We start from the raw sequence: 16,340 nt of genomic DNA on the forward strand, positions 1-16,340 counted from the left end.
CCGTGTGCCGGGGAGGGGCCGTGCGCTGCCGGCACCGGGTCGGGGTCTGGCTGGGGTGGGCGCCTTGGAGAGCCGGGAGGGCGACCGGGAGAGAAGAGCTGGGCGCGGGAGCGCCTCGGCGGCGGCGGCGGCGGGCGATCGGGCGGCTCGGTGGCTGGGGCGCGCGCCAAGGGACCTCCGCTGATCCCGGGTCCTGGTCCTCCAAACGCGGTGCCTGCGGGGTCCGCGGCGGGGGCGGCGCCCGAGCCCGCCATGAGCTCTCCGCCACCTGCCCGCAGTGGCTTTTACCGCCAGGAGGTGACCAAGACCGCCTGGGAGGTGCGCGCCGTGTACCAGGACCTGCAGCCCGTGGGCTCGGGCGCTTACGGCGCGGTGTGGTGAGCGCGGGCCGGCGGCGGCGGGGCGGCCGGGCGTGTCGTGCGGGTCGGGGGCACCGGCCTTCCCGCTAAGCTCCCGCCCCGCAGCTCGGCCGTGGACAGCCGGACGGGCGCCAAGGTGGCCATCAAGAAGCTGTACCGGCCCTTCCAGTCAGAGCTGTTCGCCAAGCGCGCCTACCGCGAGCTGCGGCTCCTCAAACACATGCACCACGAGAACGTGAGTCGCCCCGGCCTGCAGCTGGGGGACTCCCGCCCGAGGCCAGCTCATCTCCCCTCCCCAGAAGGCCGGCCCCCCTGCCCCGGGGCAACCCCTGTGGGGGCGGGCGGAGCCGGGGCTGTGTCCGGGACAGGGAGGCCGAGCGCAGGGCCCCTTCCAAGCTCGTCCGGGGAAGGGCTCAGGCCCTTGACTTCTTCCAGGGCCACGCCTGGCTCCTCAACCCCGGTGCCTGGTCAGGGGTCTGGCCTAAGGGCTCCTCCTCTCGCTCGGAACCCTGCCTCTGGCCAGGAGCCCAGCGGCGAGGGCTGCTCCAGGTGGAAGAAGGGCTTTCCTGCAAGAGGCACCTCCCTCTTCCCCATCCGGGGCCCTGTCCTGGACCCACCCAGCCTACGTCCTGCTCTCCCAGCGGCCGCCCGCAGGGCAAGGCGGGATGTTGGAGCCGGCCCTCAGCTCTCAGGGGTCCCTGGCGAAGGGCTTTAGGGAACTGGTGTTCTGAGAGCACTGGGCACGGTGGCCTTCACAGACACACTCACGTTCATGGGGGGCATGTCTAGGCCCCATGTGGGAAAGGCCTCTCTTGTTCCCTGTCCTGTCCCTGGGACACCACACGTGGCTGCCCCGGCCCTCGCCCGTGGCCACAGCTGGTTGCTGAGAGCCATCTCTCTGCCAGCGCAGCTCTGGTTTCCTGACAGTGCTGCCTGGGCCGCCACTCCCGCCTCCACCCCGGTCTGGGCACTGAGACTCCAGCTCCCCATGCTCCTTCTGGACCTTCCTGGGTCACTGGAGCCACCAGCCCACTGGGAGAATGAGGCCCTGTGTCCGCCTGCAAACTGATCCTGTGGGTTCCCGGCCACTGCCACTGTCTTGGCTGCCTGGTGGGCCCTTAATTCCCACGGACTCCCCATGTCTGCCCCTGTCATCCAGCTCCCCCCCACGGCTGCCCACCTACCCCACCTGCCTGGCTCTTGTCCAGCCAAGAGCTCGCTGCCCACCTGTGGCCCAGCCTGTGCCGGGTCACCCTGCGGTGCCAGTGGGTCCTGCCGTCCCCACCGGGCTCCTGCCTGCCTGCAGCTGGGACGCTCTGCACCTTGTGTGGGGCCATTTTCCCCTGAGGACCCCGAGGCTCCTGCTGGTCTTGCTGGCTGTGGGAGGGAGGGGCTGCCACAGGCCCAGTCCTGCCACCCCCAGGCACTCTGCCTCCCCTCAAACTCCAGCCCGCTCCTCCGGGCCTCCATCCGCACTGCAGAGGCAGAGCGCATCTGGTGGACCCCTGACCTCTGAGGCCCTGTCCTCTCCGTGCTCTTCTCACCAAACTCTCCCGGGCGCCCCTGAGGCTTTTGGCCCCCAGGCCCCTCTGTTCCCTTCTCCTATCCACCCACCCTCCCACCCTCCCACCCACAGACCTGGGCCTGGTGGTGACAGTGGTCACCCAGATGTCCTTCCATGGGGTGTCCATTCTCGCCTCACTTGGTCTGTCCCTGCACCGAGGCAAGAGGGTGCGTTTAACATCCCCTGTGCTCACCCCTTTCCTTGCCGGCTCTTAGGATCGAGCCAAACCTTGACCTGGTGTGGGAGGCGGTGCCCGGGCTCCCTCTGGCCTCTCCTCAGCTCCTCCCTGGCCTGGGCCTCAGCCACCTGGCCTCCCTCCCCGAGTTCCTCAAGCTCTCGAAGTGTTCTCCCTCCCGCCTCGGCCGCTGTCTGTGTGTGGCCTCTGCCAGGTGTCCCCCGCTGGCCCGTCCACCTGCCTCTTGGCTGCTCAGCTGTGCGGAGCTCTTCCTCGAGGCCTCTCTGGGACCTGGAGGCCCTGTCCCCCACGTCTGCCCAGGTGCTGGGCAGCAGCTGGCACATTACCTGTCTGCTGTCCATCTCCCGCCACCTGGTCTTCGGGGACCAGGGGGTCACAGTGCTGCCTGCCCTGGGGGAGAACCTGCCGGGTATTGGCTTTTCTCACCTGGTCCTGGGTCCGCTTGGCTGGGGGGGAGAGGAAAAGGGGAGGAAGGGCCAAGGGGCTGGAGCCCTTTGGTGGCTCAGAGCCAGCCCAGACTTGGGGCTGCCCCTCCCCCAGGAGATCCCGGCTGTCACCATCCAAAAATAGCCTTTGCCTGTGGATGTGTGTGCCAGGGCTGGGCCACACTGCCAACGGGCCGAGTCAGGCCCTATGGACAGTGGGGGTGACCAGAACAGCTGTGGGGGTTCCCGCCTACAAGGCAGTGCCACCCTTGGGGGTGCCCAAGCCCCTGGGCCCCCTGCTGCACCCTGAACCCCACCTGGCGCCCTGGCCCTCTCCCAGGTGATCGGGCTGCTGGATGTGTTCACTCCTGACGAGAGCCTGGATGACTTCACAGACTTGTGAGTGCCGGCCTGGGCTGCCGCCAGGGCAGGAGGGTGCAGGGCAGCTCCAGGCCTTGGGGTGGCACGGGACACCCCACAGCCTGAGTGGGGTGCACACGGCCCACCCCCTCGCCCGTGTGCCCCTGGTACCTGTGGCACTGGCACAGCCAGCGGAGCTCAGGCCTCCTGTCCCCTCTAAGCCTGTACCTGGGCCCGCTCCAGGACTGGAGGTGTGAACCCTGGGCCTGGGCATTTGAGAACAGACAGGTCCCGTGCTCTCGACCCTGGCACTGAGCGTGTGGCCTGTAACTGGAGCCGCTGACCTTTCTGCCGGCAGGGAGGGGCCAGAGGTGGCAGGGAGGACCCACCCTGCCCTTGCCCTGTCGAGCCCGCCTGTGGCCGGCCGCCCTGGACTCATGCTGTTGTTGGCCAAGACCCCAGGGCCAGGCCTAGGAAGGGCTGGAGAGCGCGGCAGGCTCCTTGCTGCCTGCCTGGCTTGCAGAGGTCATAGACCACACTGGCCTCAGCGTCCGTGAGGGCTCAGTGCTGCACCCCTTGGTCTCTCTCCACCTGCCCAGCCCGCCCCTCTGACCCCCACCCTCACCCCCAGGCCCTCTTCTCTCTGGCACCCAGGCCTGAAATGCAAACCCACCACCTCCCTCCCCTGTGTATGAAGATTCGTGCTCTGCTGCCTTCAGGATGCAGCCTCAGTCCCTAGCCTGGCATGCATGGCCCACCCTTCAGTTGAGACCCTTCAAAACCCCAAAGTGGGTTGGGCATGGTGGCTCACATCTGTGATTACAGCACTTTGGGAGACTGAGGTGGGAGGACCACTTGAGGCCAGGAGTTCGAGACCAGCCTGGGCAGCATAGTGAGACCCCATCTTTACAGAAATAAGATACGCAGGTGTGGCGGCATGCACCCGTAGTCCCAGCTGCTCAAGAGGCTGAGGCAGGAAGACCCCTGAGCCCAGGAGTGAGCCATGGTGATGCCACTGCACTCTAGCCTGGGCGACCGAAGCAAGACCCTGCCCTTTTTTTTTTTTTTTTTTGGACAGAGTCTCACTCTGTTGCCGGGGCTAGAGTGCTGTGGCATCAGCCTAGCTCACAGCAACCTCAATCTCCTGGGCTCAAGCAATCCTCCTGCCTCAGCCTCCCGAGTAGCTGGGACTACAGGCATGTGCCACCATGCCCAGCTAATTTTTCTATATATATTAGTTGGCCAATTAAATTTTTTTTGTATTTATAGTATAGACGGGTCTCGCTCTTGCTCAGGCTGGTTGTGAACTCCTGACCTCGAGCAATCCGCCCGCTCGGCCTCCCAGAGTGCTAGGATTGGAAGACCCTGTCTTAAAAACAAAAAACCCAAAGCACAGTTCCTGGCCGCCTGACATTCTAGTCAGGGCAGGCAGGAGGGAGGTGTGGGTCTTGCCGAGAGACAGGTGGGCCAGACAGTGGACAGAGCCTGGCCTGCTCTGGGGCTGTGTACTTGAGGGGTGGGGCAGCAGGCCCCCCATCCAGGGGCAGGCCCCGCCCCTGACTGGGCCCGGCCCCACTCAGTTACCTGGTGATGCCGTTCATGGGGACTGACCTGGGCAAACTCATGAAGCACGAGAAGCTGAGTGAGGACCGGATCCAGTTCCTGGTGTACCAGATGCTGAAGGGGCTCAAGGTGGGGCCGCGGAGGGGGCTGCTGGGCGGGGGTGGGGCTCTGTGGCTCCAAGCCCCCTGGGGTCCCCGAGCTGATGGCTGCCTCCCTCCCCCTCCTGCAGTATATCCACGCCGCTGGCATCATCCACAGGGTGAGTCCTGGCAGGGGCACCCGTCGGTGGTTCTCCCCCGTGTGGGCATGGGGGGGCTCAGTCCCCCGGCATCACCTCTCACCTCCGGGGGATTGATGGGGTCTGGTGGGGGGTGCACGGGATGGTCTGAGCAGGGCACTGTTGGATGTCTGCCCTGGGCTCTCAGGCACCTCTGCAGGGGGGACGGGGGCAGGCCGATCCCGGTGGCCCCTTCTTTAGGTGCTGCTCGGGCTCTGGGCCGAGCACATGCCCTGGTGGGCTGGGCATCGTGGCCACCTTTGCTCTGCCCCCAGGACCTGAAGCCAGGCAATCTAGCAGTGAACGAGGACTGTGAGCTTAAGGTGTGTGTTTCCCTGTGGGGAGAACCGTGGGGCAGGGAGCCAGGCGCCCCAGCCTCCCTGACTGCCCGTCCTCAGGCCCAGGCCTCAGGCTCTGGGCAGTGGCGGAGCAGCTGACTGGCCGCTGGGCCTTGGGGAGGCCCTCCCTGCTTCGGGAGAGGGTGGGGTGTCCTGGGGCCCCGTGCTTGACCTGAGGTGGGGCTGAGCGGGTAGGGAGACCCCCAGACCACCTGCTCCTGACGTTGGTCAGGCTGAGTGACCCGGCCACGGGGGAGAAGTGGGTGGCTTGGGGTCCGAGGCTGTAGCCCCAAGCCCTGGGAAGTCGGCAGGAGGCTGCAGCTTGCATTCAAGCCCAGTCCAGCCCCCTTGGGGTCAACTGGCCCGCCTGTCCTCAGGGGTCCCTCGGCCCCACCTCTCCCATCCCTCCCAGATCCTGGACTTTGGCCTGGCCAGGCAGGCAGACAGTGAGATGACCGGCTACGTGGTGACGCGGTGGTACCGGGCGCCTGAGGTCATCTTGAACTGGATGCGCTACACACAGACGGGTGAGACGCTGCCCAGAGACCTGGCCTCCCGTGGCCCGGCCCCTCCCCACGTCTTGGTGGCCGCTCCCCAGGCGGCCGCTGAGCTTGGGTGGGAGCTGGACGGGGGCCTGGGCAGGGCAAACCCGCTCGGCCATGTCTGCGTTCCCCTCCCCTGTCTTCGTCCCCCGCCACCCACGGAGCGCTGACCGGGACTTCTGTCTCAGTGGACATCTGGTCCGTGGGCTGCATCATGGCAGAGATGATCACTGGGAAGACGCTGTTCAAGGGCAACGACCGTATCCTCCCGCTGGGGCAGCATGGGGGGGGCATGGGCGGGGGGGGCGGGGGGCAGCACAGGGGGGGGCGTGGGGCAGCGTGGGGGGGTGGGGGCAGTGTTGGGGGCGGGGGGGCCAGCATGTTGGGTAGGTGGGGGCAGCATGGTGGGCAGGTGGGGGCCATGGGGCAGCATGGGGGATGGTGGGGGCAGCATGGTGGGGGGGTGGGGGCTGTGGGGCAGCGTGGGTGACGGTGGGGGGAGCATGGTGGGCGGGTGGGGGCAGTGTTGGGGGGCAGCATGTTGGGTAGGTGGGGGCAGCATGGTGGGCAGGTGGGGGCCATGGAGCAGCATGTTGGGTGGGTGGGGGCAGCATGGTGGGCGGGTGGGGGCCATGGGGCAGTGTGGGGGGCAGGTGGGGGCTGTGGGGCAGTGTGGGGGACGGTGGGGGTAGCATGGTGGGTGAGTGGGGGCCGGGGGGGCAGTGTGTGGGACAGTGGGGGCAGCATGGTGGGCAGGCGGGGGCAGCATGTGGGGGGGTGGGGACCGTGGGGCAGCGGGGGTGTGGGGGGGGCCGGCGGTCAGCTCGGGGGGCGGGTGGGGGCCGGGGGTCAGCCTGGGGGGTGGTGGGTAGCGTGGGGGGAGGGTGGGGGCAGCGCGTGGGGGGTGGGGACCGTGGGGCAGCGTGGGGGGCGGGTGGGGGCCGGGCTCCTCCCCAGGCCGGGGTCAGGGAGGGGGTCCCTGCTCTCCAGCCCCAGGGGTGCTCCTGAGCTCAGTGCAGACCTGGACCAGCTGAAGGAGATCATGAAGGTGACCGGCACGCCGTCGCCCGAGTTTGTGCAGAGGCTGCAGAGCGCGGATGTCAGTGGGGCGCTGTGGGTGGGGGGCCGCCCTGGCGTGGGGCCGGCTCCTCACCCCGTCTCCCCCACAGGCGAAGAACTACATGAAGGGCCTCCCCGAGCTGGAGAAGAAGGACTTCGCCTCCATCCTGACCAACGCCAGCCCCCTGGGTAGGGCAGGGTGGGGGCGCGGGGCGTGCAGCGGGGCGTCCCGAGCCCGGCCTGATGCGAGCCCCCCGCAGCGGTGAACCTCCTGGAGAAGATGCTGGTGCTGGACGCGGAGCAGCGGGTGACGGCAGCCGGGGCGCTGGCGCACCCCTACTTCGAGTCGCTGCACGACACGGAGGACACGCCCGTGGCCCAGAAGTACGACGACTCCTTCGACGACGTGGACCGCACGCTGGACGAGTGGAAGCGTGAGTGGGCTCCGCGCGGCCCTGCAGGCGGCCAGGCCAAGCCCTGCAGCCCTTCCCCGGGTCGCAGGTCAGCTGAAGAGGAGGGCGGGAGGTCAGAGGGCAGCGTAGAGCCACGCGGCCTGGGACCTGGGACCGAGGCCTCTGGCTGGAGCTGACGCATGAGGGGAGGGTGGCCCCAGACTTGCCTCCCCCCACCCCCAGTCCAGGCCAGAGACCGGGGCCACCCTGGAGCCCCCTCCGCGTCCACCTGTCCCCAGGGCCTCTCTGCTCACGGCCCTGCGTCTGCCCTGGCCTTTCCTCGCCCCATTTCAGGAGCCCTCCCATCTGGACGGCTGCACACACTCGGAGTCCTGCTCCCGGGAACCCCCAGGGCCTCGCCCTCCCCGGCTGCACACACTCGGAGTCCTGCCCCCGGGAACCCCCAGGGCCTCGCCCTCCCCGTGCAGCCTGACTGGGTTGTCCCTCCCCTGCAGCTGTGCCCTCCCCCTCCAGGCTTGGGGGGGGCACCCCTCCCTCAAAGGCCTGTCCTGTCTGAGCACTGGCAACCCCTGTGTGGCCGCAGCCCATGCTCAGGGAAGCCCCATGTTGGAGCTGGCCTCCGCTCTGGAGTGCTCTGGGGTGGCCGAGAGAGCTGGGCTGGTGCTCTCGGGGGCTGCATGGCCAGCCTGGGGTGGGGCACACTGCCTCCCCTCCCCTCCCTCCTCCCCTTCCTCTCCCTCCTCCCCCTCCCCTCCCCTCCCTCCTCTCCTCCCCTCCTCCCCTTCCTCTCCCTCCTCCCCCTCCCCTCCCCTCCTTCCTCTCCTCCCCTCCTCCCCTTCCTCTCCCTCCTCCCCCTCCCCTCCTCCCCCTCCCCTCCTCCCCCTCCCCTCCCCTCCCTCCTCTCCTCCCCTCCCTCCTCCTCCCCCTCCTCTCCTCTCCCTCTCCTCCCCTCCTCCCCTCCCTCCTCCCTCCCTCCTCTCCTCCTCCCTCCCTCCTCTCCTCCCCCCTCCCTCCTCTCCTCCCCTCCCCTCCTCCTCTCCTCCCTCCTCCCCCTCCCCTCCCTCTTCTCCTCCTCCCCTCCCTCCTCCCCTCCCTCCTCTCCTCCTCCCCTCCTCCTCTCTTCCCTCCTCCCCTCCCTCCTCCCTCCTCCCCCTCCTCCCCTCCCCTCCCCTCCCCTCCCCTCCCCTCCCCTCCCTCCTCCCCTCCCCTCCCCTCCCCTCCCTCCTCCCCTTCCCCTCCCTTCTCCCCTCTCTCCTCCTCTCCCCCCTCCTCCCCTCCTCCCCCCTCCTCCCCTCCTCCCCCCTCCTCCCCTCCTCCCCCCTCCTCCCCTCCCTTCTCCCCTCCCTTCTTCCCTTCCTCCTCCCCTCTCCTCCCCTCCCCTCCCCCCTTTACTCCCCTCCCCTCCCCTCCTCCCCTCCCCTTTCTTTCCCTCTCTCTCCTCCCCCTACCCCGTGGGGCTGGGTGGGTTCAGGTTCTCAAACTGTGTTCCTGAGGACCACAGGGTTCCTGGGTGCCTCCGGCAGGGGCCCCGCCCTTCTTCGTGCTGTGCTGTGCGCTTATGAGTTTGGTTTTGTTTGATGAAAGGTTTCTGATGCTAAAAAAGATAACTTGAAAACCACAGGCCACAGGATCCTCTCTGTGGTCCCCACCCACACACATTGTGGCTGGGCCCTTTTGCTTTCTCAGCCGCCCGTGGTGCACATGTGGCCTGTCTGTGGCCGAGCCCTTGGTCAGGAATGCAAGCGCTTGTCGCCTGCTGTTTTCCCTGGGAAAATCCAGACAGATAGCTGTGGGCACTTCACAGAGGCCTGCCTCAGTGCACTGGCCCCGCAGAGCTGGAGAGGACTGCCCCCCCCTCCCCCCGCGGCCCTGGCTCCACCCTGCCTGCTCTGTGAGCTGAGGACCCATCTCTGTCCTCACCTCTCAGGTGTCACCTACAAAGAGGTGCTCAGCTTCAAGCCGCCCAGGCAGCTGGGGACCAGGGTTTCCAAGGAGACGGCTCTGTGAAGACCTCTGGGCTCCGGGTTGGCAGAGGGGGCTTCTTGCCTTGGCCTCCCCCTGGGAGGGGGTCCTGGTCACCACCTTGACCCTGGCCGGGGCTGGCGTCCCAAGGCATCTACTGGGAGCAGAGCCCTCGTTCCATGGACCCTCCTTCCCAGGCCTGCGCCTCTGTTCTCCGGCACAACCTCCGCCCTGCAGAGGCGTCTGGACTTTCTGGACAGGACTTCTGCCCGAGCTGGGCATGGCCTCCAACCCCCGGGGCCTCAGCGCCCTGCAGGTGCAGCAAGAAACATCAGAGCTGGCGGGGCCAGGGGTCGCGCCCTGGTCTCCGAGTCCTGCGTGCCCCAGGCCCTGCTGGAGAGGAAGGGGGGGGGCGGGCGTAGGCCCCAGCTCAGGGTCAGCCACGGACTCTCCCGCAGCCCAGCCCGGAGCGTCAGTCGGCCCGTGGCGTGCGAGCGTGGCTAGAAGGGAATAAACGCTTTTGTAGACCTCGCTGTCCAGCTGTGTGTCCTGACGCTGCGTCCCCACCCTGAGGCCTCGGAGCTGCACAGAGATAGGAGCTGGCCTGAGAGCCGGGGTGGGGGGCTCCTGGGGGTCCTGCCTCCCCCAGGTCACAGAGCTGGTGCCCACGTCGCCAGTGATCTGTGAGTCCCCACGCTAGGGTGACCTTCCTCCGACAGCTCCGAGTGCAGGCTGCAGGGTGTGGACCAGGGGCAGGGCCTGGTGGGGGCCGTGTTAGGATCCAGCCTGGGCCTCGAGCCTGGCTGAGCTCCCTGCACCCTCCACCGCTAGAAGGTTCCTGGGAAGATGGGGGATGTGCGGAGCACCTCGAGACCCCTCCGGTCCTGCCCTTCCCCCCACAGGCCTCAGCCCATGCGTGGGCTCCCGCTGCCCTCCCTCTTCCCCACCTCCCATGGGCAGGTGCACCCAGAGTGGGGCCAGGCTGGGGCACAGCGATGTGCGGGGATCGGGGGGCAGGCCCGGGGCCCCCCCTCCTCCAGCTGGGAGTTTGGATGGACGTGTGTACAGTTGGCCCTGCCTAATTGGGTTCGATGAGTTGCCACACTGGACAGTGGCCTTCTCTGCCCAGGATCACGCTTGGGCCTCTCCTGCCCAGACCCTCTGTGCTCTCCGAGCCTCCACAGTTGGCTGGGAGTGGTCCCGATTTGCCAGACATCCGCAGCCCTTGCGCTCTGTCGGGTCCAGCGGTTTCTGCTGCTCGCAGGAGGGAGGCCCGGGTGGGGCTGGCCCTGCCTGGGGCTGAGCAAGGAAGGGGACTGGGGGCCCCAGGACCCTATGGCGGAGCACCAGGTGCACACTCCTGGCCACAGCGCCCGCCCTAGGGTTCTGGGCGAGGCTGCAGGTTTCCTCCTCTCTTGGGGAATCTTGCTCTGTGGCTGTGCCAGCACCCCCTTCCTTCACACGCTGTGCCCCTTCCGTCAGACCTGCCCTGCCTCCCCGACTGCCCCGGTTCCTGTCCAGCATCTTGGCCTCTGCCCTGACTCTCTGACTCTGTCAGTTGTCCTGCCAACTTGGGGACTGAGCCACAACCACTGCCTGGGACCACCAGCTCCCCACTCCCAGAAGCCACTAGCCCTGTGGACCTCAGCTTCAGCCCCTCCTTCAACTGGCTCCTCCTCAGCCCTGGTGGGCAGGCCCCAGGCCACAATGGACGTGGGGTGCTGCCAGCCTGACCCCAGGCCTGTGTGTTCAACGTGGGCTTGAGGGAAGTTGGGGGCAGAAGGGAGCGTGGCCGGGTGGGGCAGGGGCCCAGGGACAGCCCCAGAGGGCCTGGGCACGCCACGCTCCACCCTCACCCCGCTGCCCACCGTGGCAGCTCTGGAGGTGGAGGAGGCGGGTGCAGGGGGCGGGCGGGTGGCGGGGCCTCCTCTGGCCCGTCCCGCTTTGGGGCGGGGATTGCTGCCGCCAGGGGTGGAACAGGACCCAGTCCCAATCACAGGAAGCCGGAAGCCCGCCCTGGCGCCATCTGTGCACCGGGGACTTTGAGCTGCCCGAGTCCCGAGTGTCCCTGCCCTGGCCCCACCTGCCGCCCTGGCTCTGTCCCAGGCAGGTCCCAGGCACCGGGCTGCTCCCGGGGCTGCCATGTGGGCATAGGATGTGCAGTCACCCTTGAGGGAGGGGTTTGGGTCCTGCCACCCGGGAGTGATGCAGAGTAACCACAGCCCAGCCATGGGGACCGCGCTCGTGTACCACGAGGACATGACGGCCCCCCGGCTGCTCTGGGATGAGTAAGTGTGGCCTGGCTGAGGTTGGGGATGGTGGGGAGCTCTGGACACTGAGCCCCCAATCTGCCCCAGCCCCGAGTGCGAGATCGAGTGTCCCGAGCGCCTGACTGCAGTCCTGGACCACCTGCAGCAGTTTGGCCTGGAGCAGAGGTGCCTGCAGCTGTCAGCCCGCGAGGCCTCGGAGGCAGAGCTGGGGCTGGTGCACAGGTCAGACCAGGAGCCACAGGTTGGGGGGCAGCCTGCCCGGGAACCTGGGCCTCCCTAAGCCTGCCAGTCTCACCGTCGGGTGGGTGGGTGAGCAGTTCGCAGGCACGAAGCAGCAGGGGTGGGCCCCAACTCCTGCCCTCCCTGCGTCTGTGGTGACCCTGCTTTCCTTGCCTGTCTGCCGTCTGCAGCCCGGAGTACGTGGCCCTGGTGCGAGGGACCCAGGACCTGGGCAAGGGGGAGCTGCAGGCGCTGTCCGGACAGTTCGACGCCGTGTACTTCCACCCGGTGCGTGCCCTGTGCACACCCACCCTCCCAGATACACCCACACGCCTGCGTGCTCACACTCAGCCCCAAGCCCTGTGCACGCATGTGACAGCACCCTGCATGCCCTGCTTGCTGCTGCTGCTGGCACCCGGGCCTGTCCTGTCCTGCCCAGCGGTCGGTACCCTGTGGCCTGGCATGGGGCTCACTTGCACCCCTGCCCCGCAGAGCACGTTCCACTGTGCCCGGCTGGCTGCGGGGGCTGCGCTGCAGCTGGTGGACGCCGTGCTCCTGGGAGCCGCGCACAATGGGCTCGCCCTGGTGAGGTGAGAGCTGCCTGCCCCCTCCTGGGTGGCCTGGGGAGGGGACAGGAGGACCCTGATGTGGGCGATACCCCACTCTCACCCCCCAGGCCCCCTGGGCACCACAGCCAGAGGGCGGCTGCCAACGGGTTCTGCGTGTTCAACAACGTAGCTATAGCAGCTGAACATGCCAAGCGGAAACACGGGCTGCACAGGTGTGTGCCAGGCTGGCTGGGGTGGTGGAGGACCCAGGCCAGATGGGAAGGGGCAAACGAGGCCGACAGCCCACCCGGCCGCCTCCCATTCCTGGCTGGAGGTGGGAGGCCCCAGTGACCCCCAGCACTGTCTGTCCCAGGATCCTCATTGTGGACTGGGACATCCATCACGGCCAGGGCACCCAGTACATCTTTGAGGATGACCCCAGGTGAGCTGGGGGCAGTGACACAACCCTTCCCTACAACCCCACTTTTGGGGTGCACAGCCTGGCCTGGGAAATCCAAGGGGGGGAGATGCAGCTGTGTCCTCCTGGGTCAGGTTCTTCGAGGAGCCACGGAGCTGCTAGGGTCTTGACCTCTGACCCCTGACCCCGGCTGGCCGTTTGCAGTGTCCTTTACTTCTCCTGGCACCGCTATGAGCATGGGCGCTTCTGGCCTTTCCTGCGAGAGTCCGATGCAGACACTGTTGGGCGGGGACAGGGACGTGGCTTCACTGTCAACCTGCCCTGGAACCAGGTGCCCGCGCTCAACCCCGGGCCCCCCACCCTACGGGTCTGGGCCTCCAGAGTGTGGCCCGAGTCCCCACTGGCAGCGCTGGCCCACTGATACCCTGCACACCACCCCACCCCACCAGGTCGGGATGGGAAATGCCGACTACATGGCCGCCTTCCTGCACCTGCTGCTGCCGCTGGCCTTTGAGGTGACTGCACGGTGGGTGGGCCCCAGGGCAGGCAGCCCCCCAGCCCTGGGGCAGGTGGGCGAGAGATGAAGGCAGGAGTGGGGAGGGCCTCTCAGCAGCAGTGGGCTGGTGAGGCAGGCAGCACCAGGCTCCCCCTGCACCCGCTCCAGCCTCCTCCTCCCCCTCTGCACCCTGGCACGGCCTGTAGTTTGACCCTGAGCTGGTGCTAGTCTCCGCGGGATTCGACTCGGCCATCGGGGACCCCGAGGTGAGGGCCTGGCCCGGCCGGGGAGGGCCTCTGGGGTCCTGGGCCCGGCCCCCATCACGCACAGCTCTGGTTCCAGGGGCAGATGCGGGCCACACCGGAGTGCTTCGCCCACCTCACACGGCTGCTGCAGGTGCTGGCCGGCGGCCGGGTCTGTGCCGTGCTGGAGGTGACAGGGGAAGGTGAGGGGGGCCGGAGGCTTGGAGCTTGGGAGCCCAGCCCCACGCAGTGACACCCCTGCCCTTCTCCTAGGGCGGCTACCACCTGGAGTCCCTGGCGCAGTCGGTGTGCATGATGGTGCAGGCCCTGCTGGGGGATCCGGCCCCACCCCTGCCGGGGCCCCTGATGCCGTGTCAGAGGTGAGAAGGGGGCGGGTGGAGAGGGCGGGGGGGGGGAGGGGGAGGAGGACAGGCCTCGCCTCACCACTCTCGATTCACCCACGCAGCACCCTGGAGTCCATCCAGAGTGTGCGAGCAGCCCAGGCCCCTCACTGGGTGAGCCTCCAGCAGCAAGGTTGGTGGGGCCTGGGCCTGGGCTGGGGCATCCCCCCTTGCGCCTCTTTGCAGTGGCAGTGACTCTAAACTGTCCCTAGATGTGGCCCCTGCACTGAGTCCCAGCGCCCACTCTCCGGAGGGGGGGCCCCTGTCTGTGCTGCCCGGGGGCCCTGCATGCGAGGCGGCAGTGGCCGCTGCGCTGAGCTCCCTCCTGGACCAGCGGCGGCTCCACCCCACACCCCCCGTCCGCACGGCTGTTGCCCTGACGGCGCCCGATGCCAGCCTGGGCCTGCCCCCTGACGTTCTCCATCAGGAGAAATCAGCACCGAGGGAGGAGGCAGAGGCCTGGGCCAGGTGGGCAGGGCCGGCCTGGGGAGAGCGGTGGGGCCGTGTCTGTGCAAATGCTGGTGTGCAGTCACTTTGTGGCCACTTGTCCATGTGTTCTGTCCACCACAGGCCACATGCATCCCTGGCCCAGGACGAGGCCCTCACTGCACTTGCGAAGCTCCTGTACCTCTTAGATGGGATCCTGGCTGGGCAGGTGGGGGTACCTGGGAGGGGCTGGGGGTGCCGTGGACTCGGTAGGGCCCAGGACCTGACACTGAGGTGTGGCCAGTGCAGAGGGGGCTGGGTGGTATAGAACCACAGGGACATGGGTGTCGCCTTGTGCCAGGAGCCATTCCCAGAACTGACCGGGGGACGGGATTGTGGGTGTCCCCTGCCTCAGCCTCCCCAACTAAATGTTCTTTGGCAGAGAGGTGAAGGGGACAATTTAAAGTATAGATTTATCCCACATTCTGTGCCCCAAAAGGATGATAATAATGAAAGAACTAAGTATAGATTTAAGCATCTTATTTTCAGAAATGGAGTGATTTGACCCCAGAGTGTAAGCAAGGACAGATAACAGCCATGTAGACACAGGCCAAAAGGAGCCACGACTGGGTCTGTTTACCTGGTCTGGTCTGGGGGGGCTGGTGCCCCCTCCCCCACAACTGTTGATTCATCGCACAGGTGAGCAGCGGTATCGCAGCCGTCCGGGCCTCTGCTGTAGTGGCCACCCTGGATGTGGCCATTCGGAGAGGGCTGTCCCGTGGAGCCCAGAGGTGAGCCCCCCAAGGGCAGGGCCTGTGGGTAGCCCCTGCCCCAGCTGGCCACATGGGGAGAGCTCTGGGAATGGAGTCTGGGCAGTGTGGACACAGCCTGTCCTGGGGCCAATTCTTCCTCCAGGCTGTTCTGCGTAGCCCTGGGACAACTGGACCGGCCCCTCGACCTCCCTGACGATGGGTATGACTCAGGTCACGCATCTATCCAGTCAAGCACATGGATGGGCATGTGGGTGGGGCACTCTGTATACAGAATGGGGCCTTCCTCAGCTGGGGTTTGGGATGGGGCAATGCCAGGCGGGCCTTCCGCACAGAGGGTCAGCAGTCAGAGCTCCCTGGCTCTTCTCTGCCTTGTCTCTGCTGCCTGGGCTCACTCTCGTCCATGTCCTTGCTCTCCCTGGAAGGAGGACTCTGTGGCTGAGCATCGGTGGCAAAGAGGCAGCTGCCCCCTCCATGTTCCATGTCTCCGTGCCACTGCCAGGGGTGAGTGGCCATGCTGTGTGGCAGGGAAGCTGGGGGAGGACCCCGTTAGTGTGTGCAGCTGCCCTCACTGACACTGTCATGAGGGCTAGGCCCCTGGCCCCTCCTGGCTCCCTGCTCACTTCCCAGGAGGCAGGGGCAGAGCCAGCGGGAGGGGAGTCCCTGGATGAGAGGCTGGGGCCCTACTGTATCCACAGATGACTGGTGGGTTCCTGAGCTGCATCTTGGGCCTGGTGCTGCCCCTGGCCTACGGCTTCCAGCCCGACCTGGTGCTGGTGGCCCTGGGGCCTGCCCATGGCCTGCAGGGCCCCCACGCAGCTCTCCTGGCTGCAGTGCTGCGGGGGCCCGCAGGGGGCCGAGTCCTGGCCCTGGTGGAGGAGGTGAGTCGGGTGGGTGGGTGGACCCGCGGTGGGGTGGGGGCTGGGAAAGACAGTGACTGCTTCCCCTGGGCGCTGGTGCAGGAGTCCACGCCCGAGCTGGCCGGGGTCCTGGCCCGGGTGCTGCACGGAGAGGCGCCTCCCAGCCTGGGCCCTTTCTCGGGGGCCGCTCCAGAGGACGTCCGGGCCCTCAGGGACCTCAGACGGCAGCTGGCGCCACAGTGGAAGATGCTGCAGGTGGCCGGTGAGGCCGGCTGAGGACTGGCGGCGGGGACGGGCGGCCAGGGCTCCCGCAGCCGCGACGGCGCGCTCTCCCGCCCCCTGCCCCAGCGCCGTCCTCCCCAGGCAGCGCGGACCCGGACGCGGCGGGAGCGAGCGCGCCGCAGAAGTAACAGGGAGCGCCAGCCCCAGCCCGGCCAAGCTCCGCAGCTCCCCACCTCCCGCCGCCTCCCCTGCCTCGCCGGTCCCTACCCTCCCGGCCCAGCTCCGCCCCGCCCCGCGGCTGCCCCGCCCCTCCGAGCTCCGCCCCGCCCCAGCCCCGCCCCGCCCCTCCGAGCTCCGCCCCGCCCCGCGGCTGCCCCGCCCCACGTCAATAAACTTGGAGAAACCAGAGT

At 67.7% G+C, this 16,340-nt stretch overlaps 2 protein-coding genes across 3 annotated transcripts; both read left to right on the forward strand.

Annotated features, from left to right (window-relative positions):
* MAPK12 (mitogen-activated protein kinase 12) lies at positions 1 to 9,580 on the forward strand. The gene is made up of 12 exons (XM_012789552.3): positions 1 to 377; positions 465 to 594; positions 2,885 to 2,943; positions 4,485 to 4,596; positions 4,697 to 4,726; positions 5,020 to 5,067; positions 5,495 to 5,609; positions 5,813 to 5,884; positions 6,644 to 6,723; positions 6,794 to 6,872; positions 6,944 to 7,117; positions 9,024 to 9,580. The coding sequence occupies exons 1-12, from the start codon at positions 253 to 255 to the stop codon at positions 9,101 to 9,103; spliced, it is 1,104 nt and encodes a 367-aa protein (XP_012645006.1). The 5' UTR covers positions 1 to 252; the 3' UTR covers positions 9,104 to 9,580.
* Positions 9,581 to 11,059: 1,479 nt separating this feature from the next.
* On the forward strand, positions 11,060 to 16,279 carry HDAC10 (histone deacetylase 10). Of its 2 annotated transcripts, XM_012789559.3 has the most exons (19): positions 11,060 to 11,346; positions 11,416 to 11,550; positions 11,739 to 11,835; positions 12,040 to 12,137; positions 12,224 to 12,328; positions 12,469 to 12,537; positions 12,718 to 12,844; positions 12,963 to 13,028; positions 13,216 to 13,275; positions 13,352 to 13,441; positions 13,525 to 13,631; positions 13,718 to 13,785; positions 13,865 to 14,120; positions 14,223 to 14,307; positions 14,778 to 14,869; positions 14,994 to 15,050; positions 15,274 to 15,352; positions 15,547 to 15,729; positions 15,811 to 16,278. In XM_012789559.3, the coding sequence occupies exons 1-19, from the start codon at positions 11,264 to 11,266 to the stop codon at positions 15,982 to 15,984; spliced, it is 2,031 nt and encodes a 676-aa protein (XP_012645013.2). In that variant the 5' UTR covers positions 11,060 to 11,263; the 3' UTR covers positions 15,985 to 16,278. The 2 variants fall into 2 exon arrangements, with proteins under 2 accessions (XP_012645013.2, XP_075863004.1); XM_076006889.1 differs by lacking the exon at positions 13,216 to 13,275 and having other exon boundaries at positions 15,811 to 16,279.
* Positions 16,280 to 16,340: the final 61 nt, after the last annotated feature.

This window comes from Microcebus murinus, chromosome 10 (genome assembly GCF_040939455.1).
Source record: "Microcebus murinus isolate Inina chromosome 10, M.murinus_Inina_mat1.0, whole genome shotgun sequence".
Classification (NCBI taxonomy): domain Eukaryota; kingdom Metazoa; phylum Chordata; class Mammalia; order Primates; family Cheirogaleidae; genus Microcebus; species Microcebus murinus.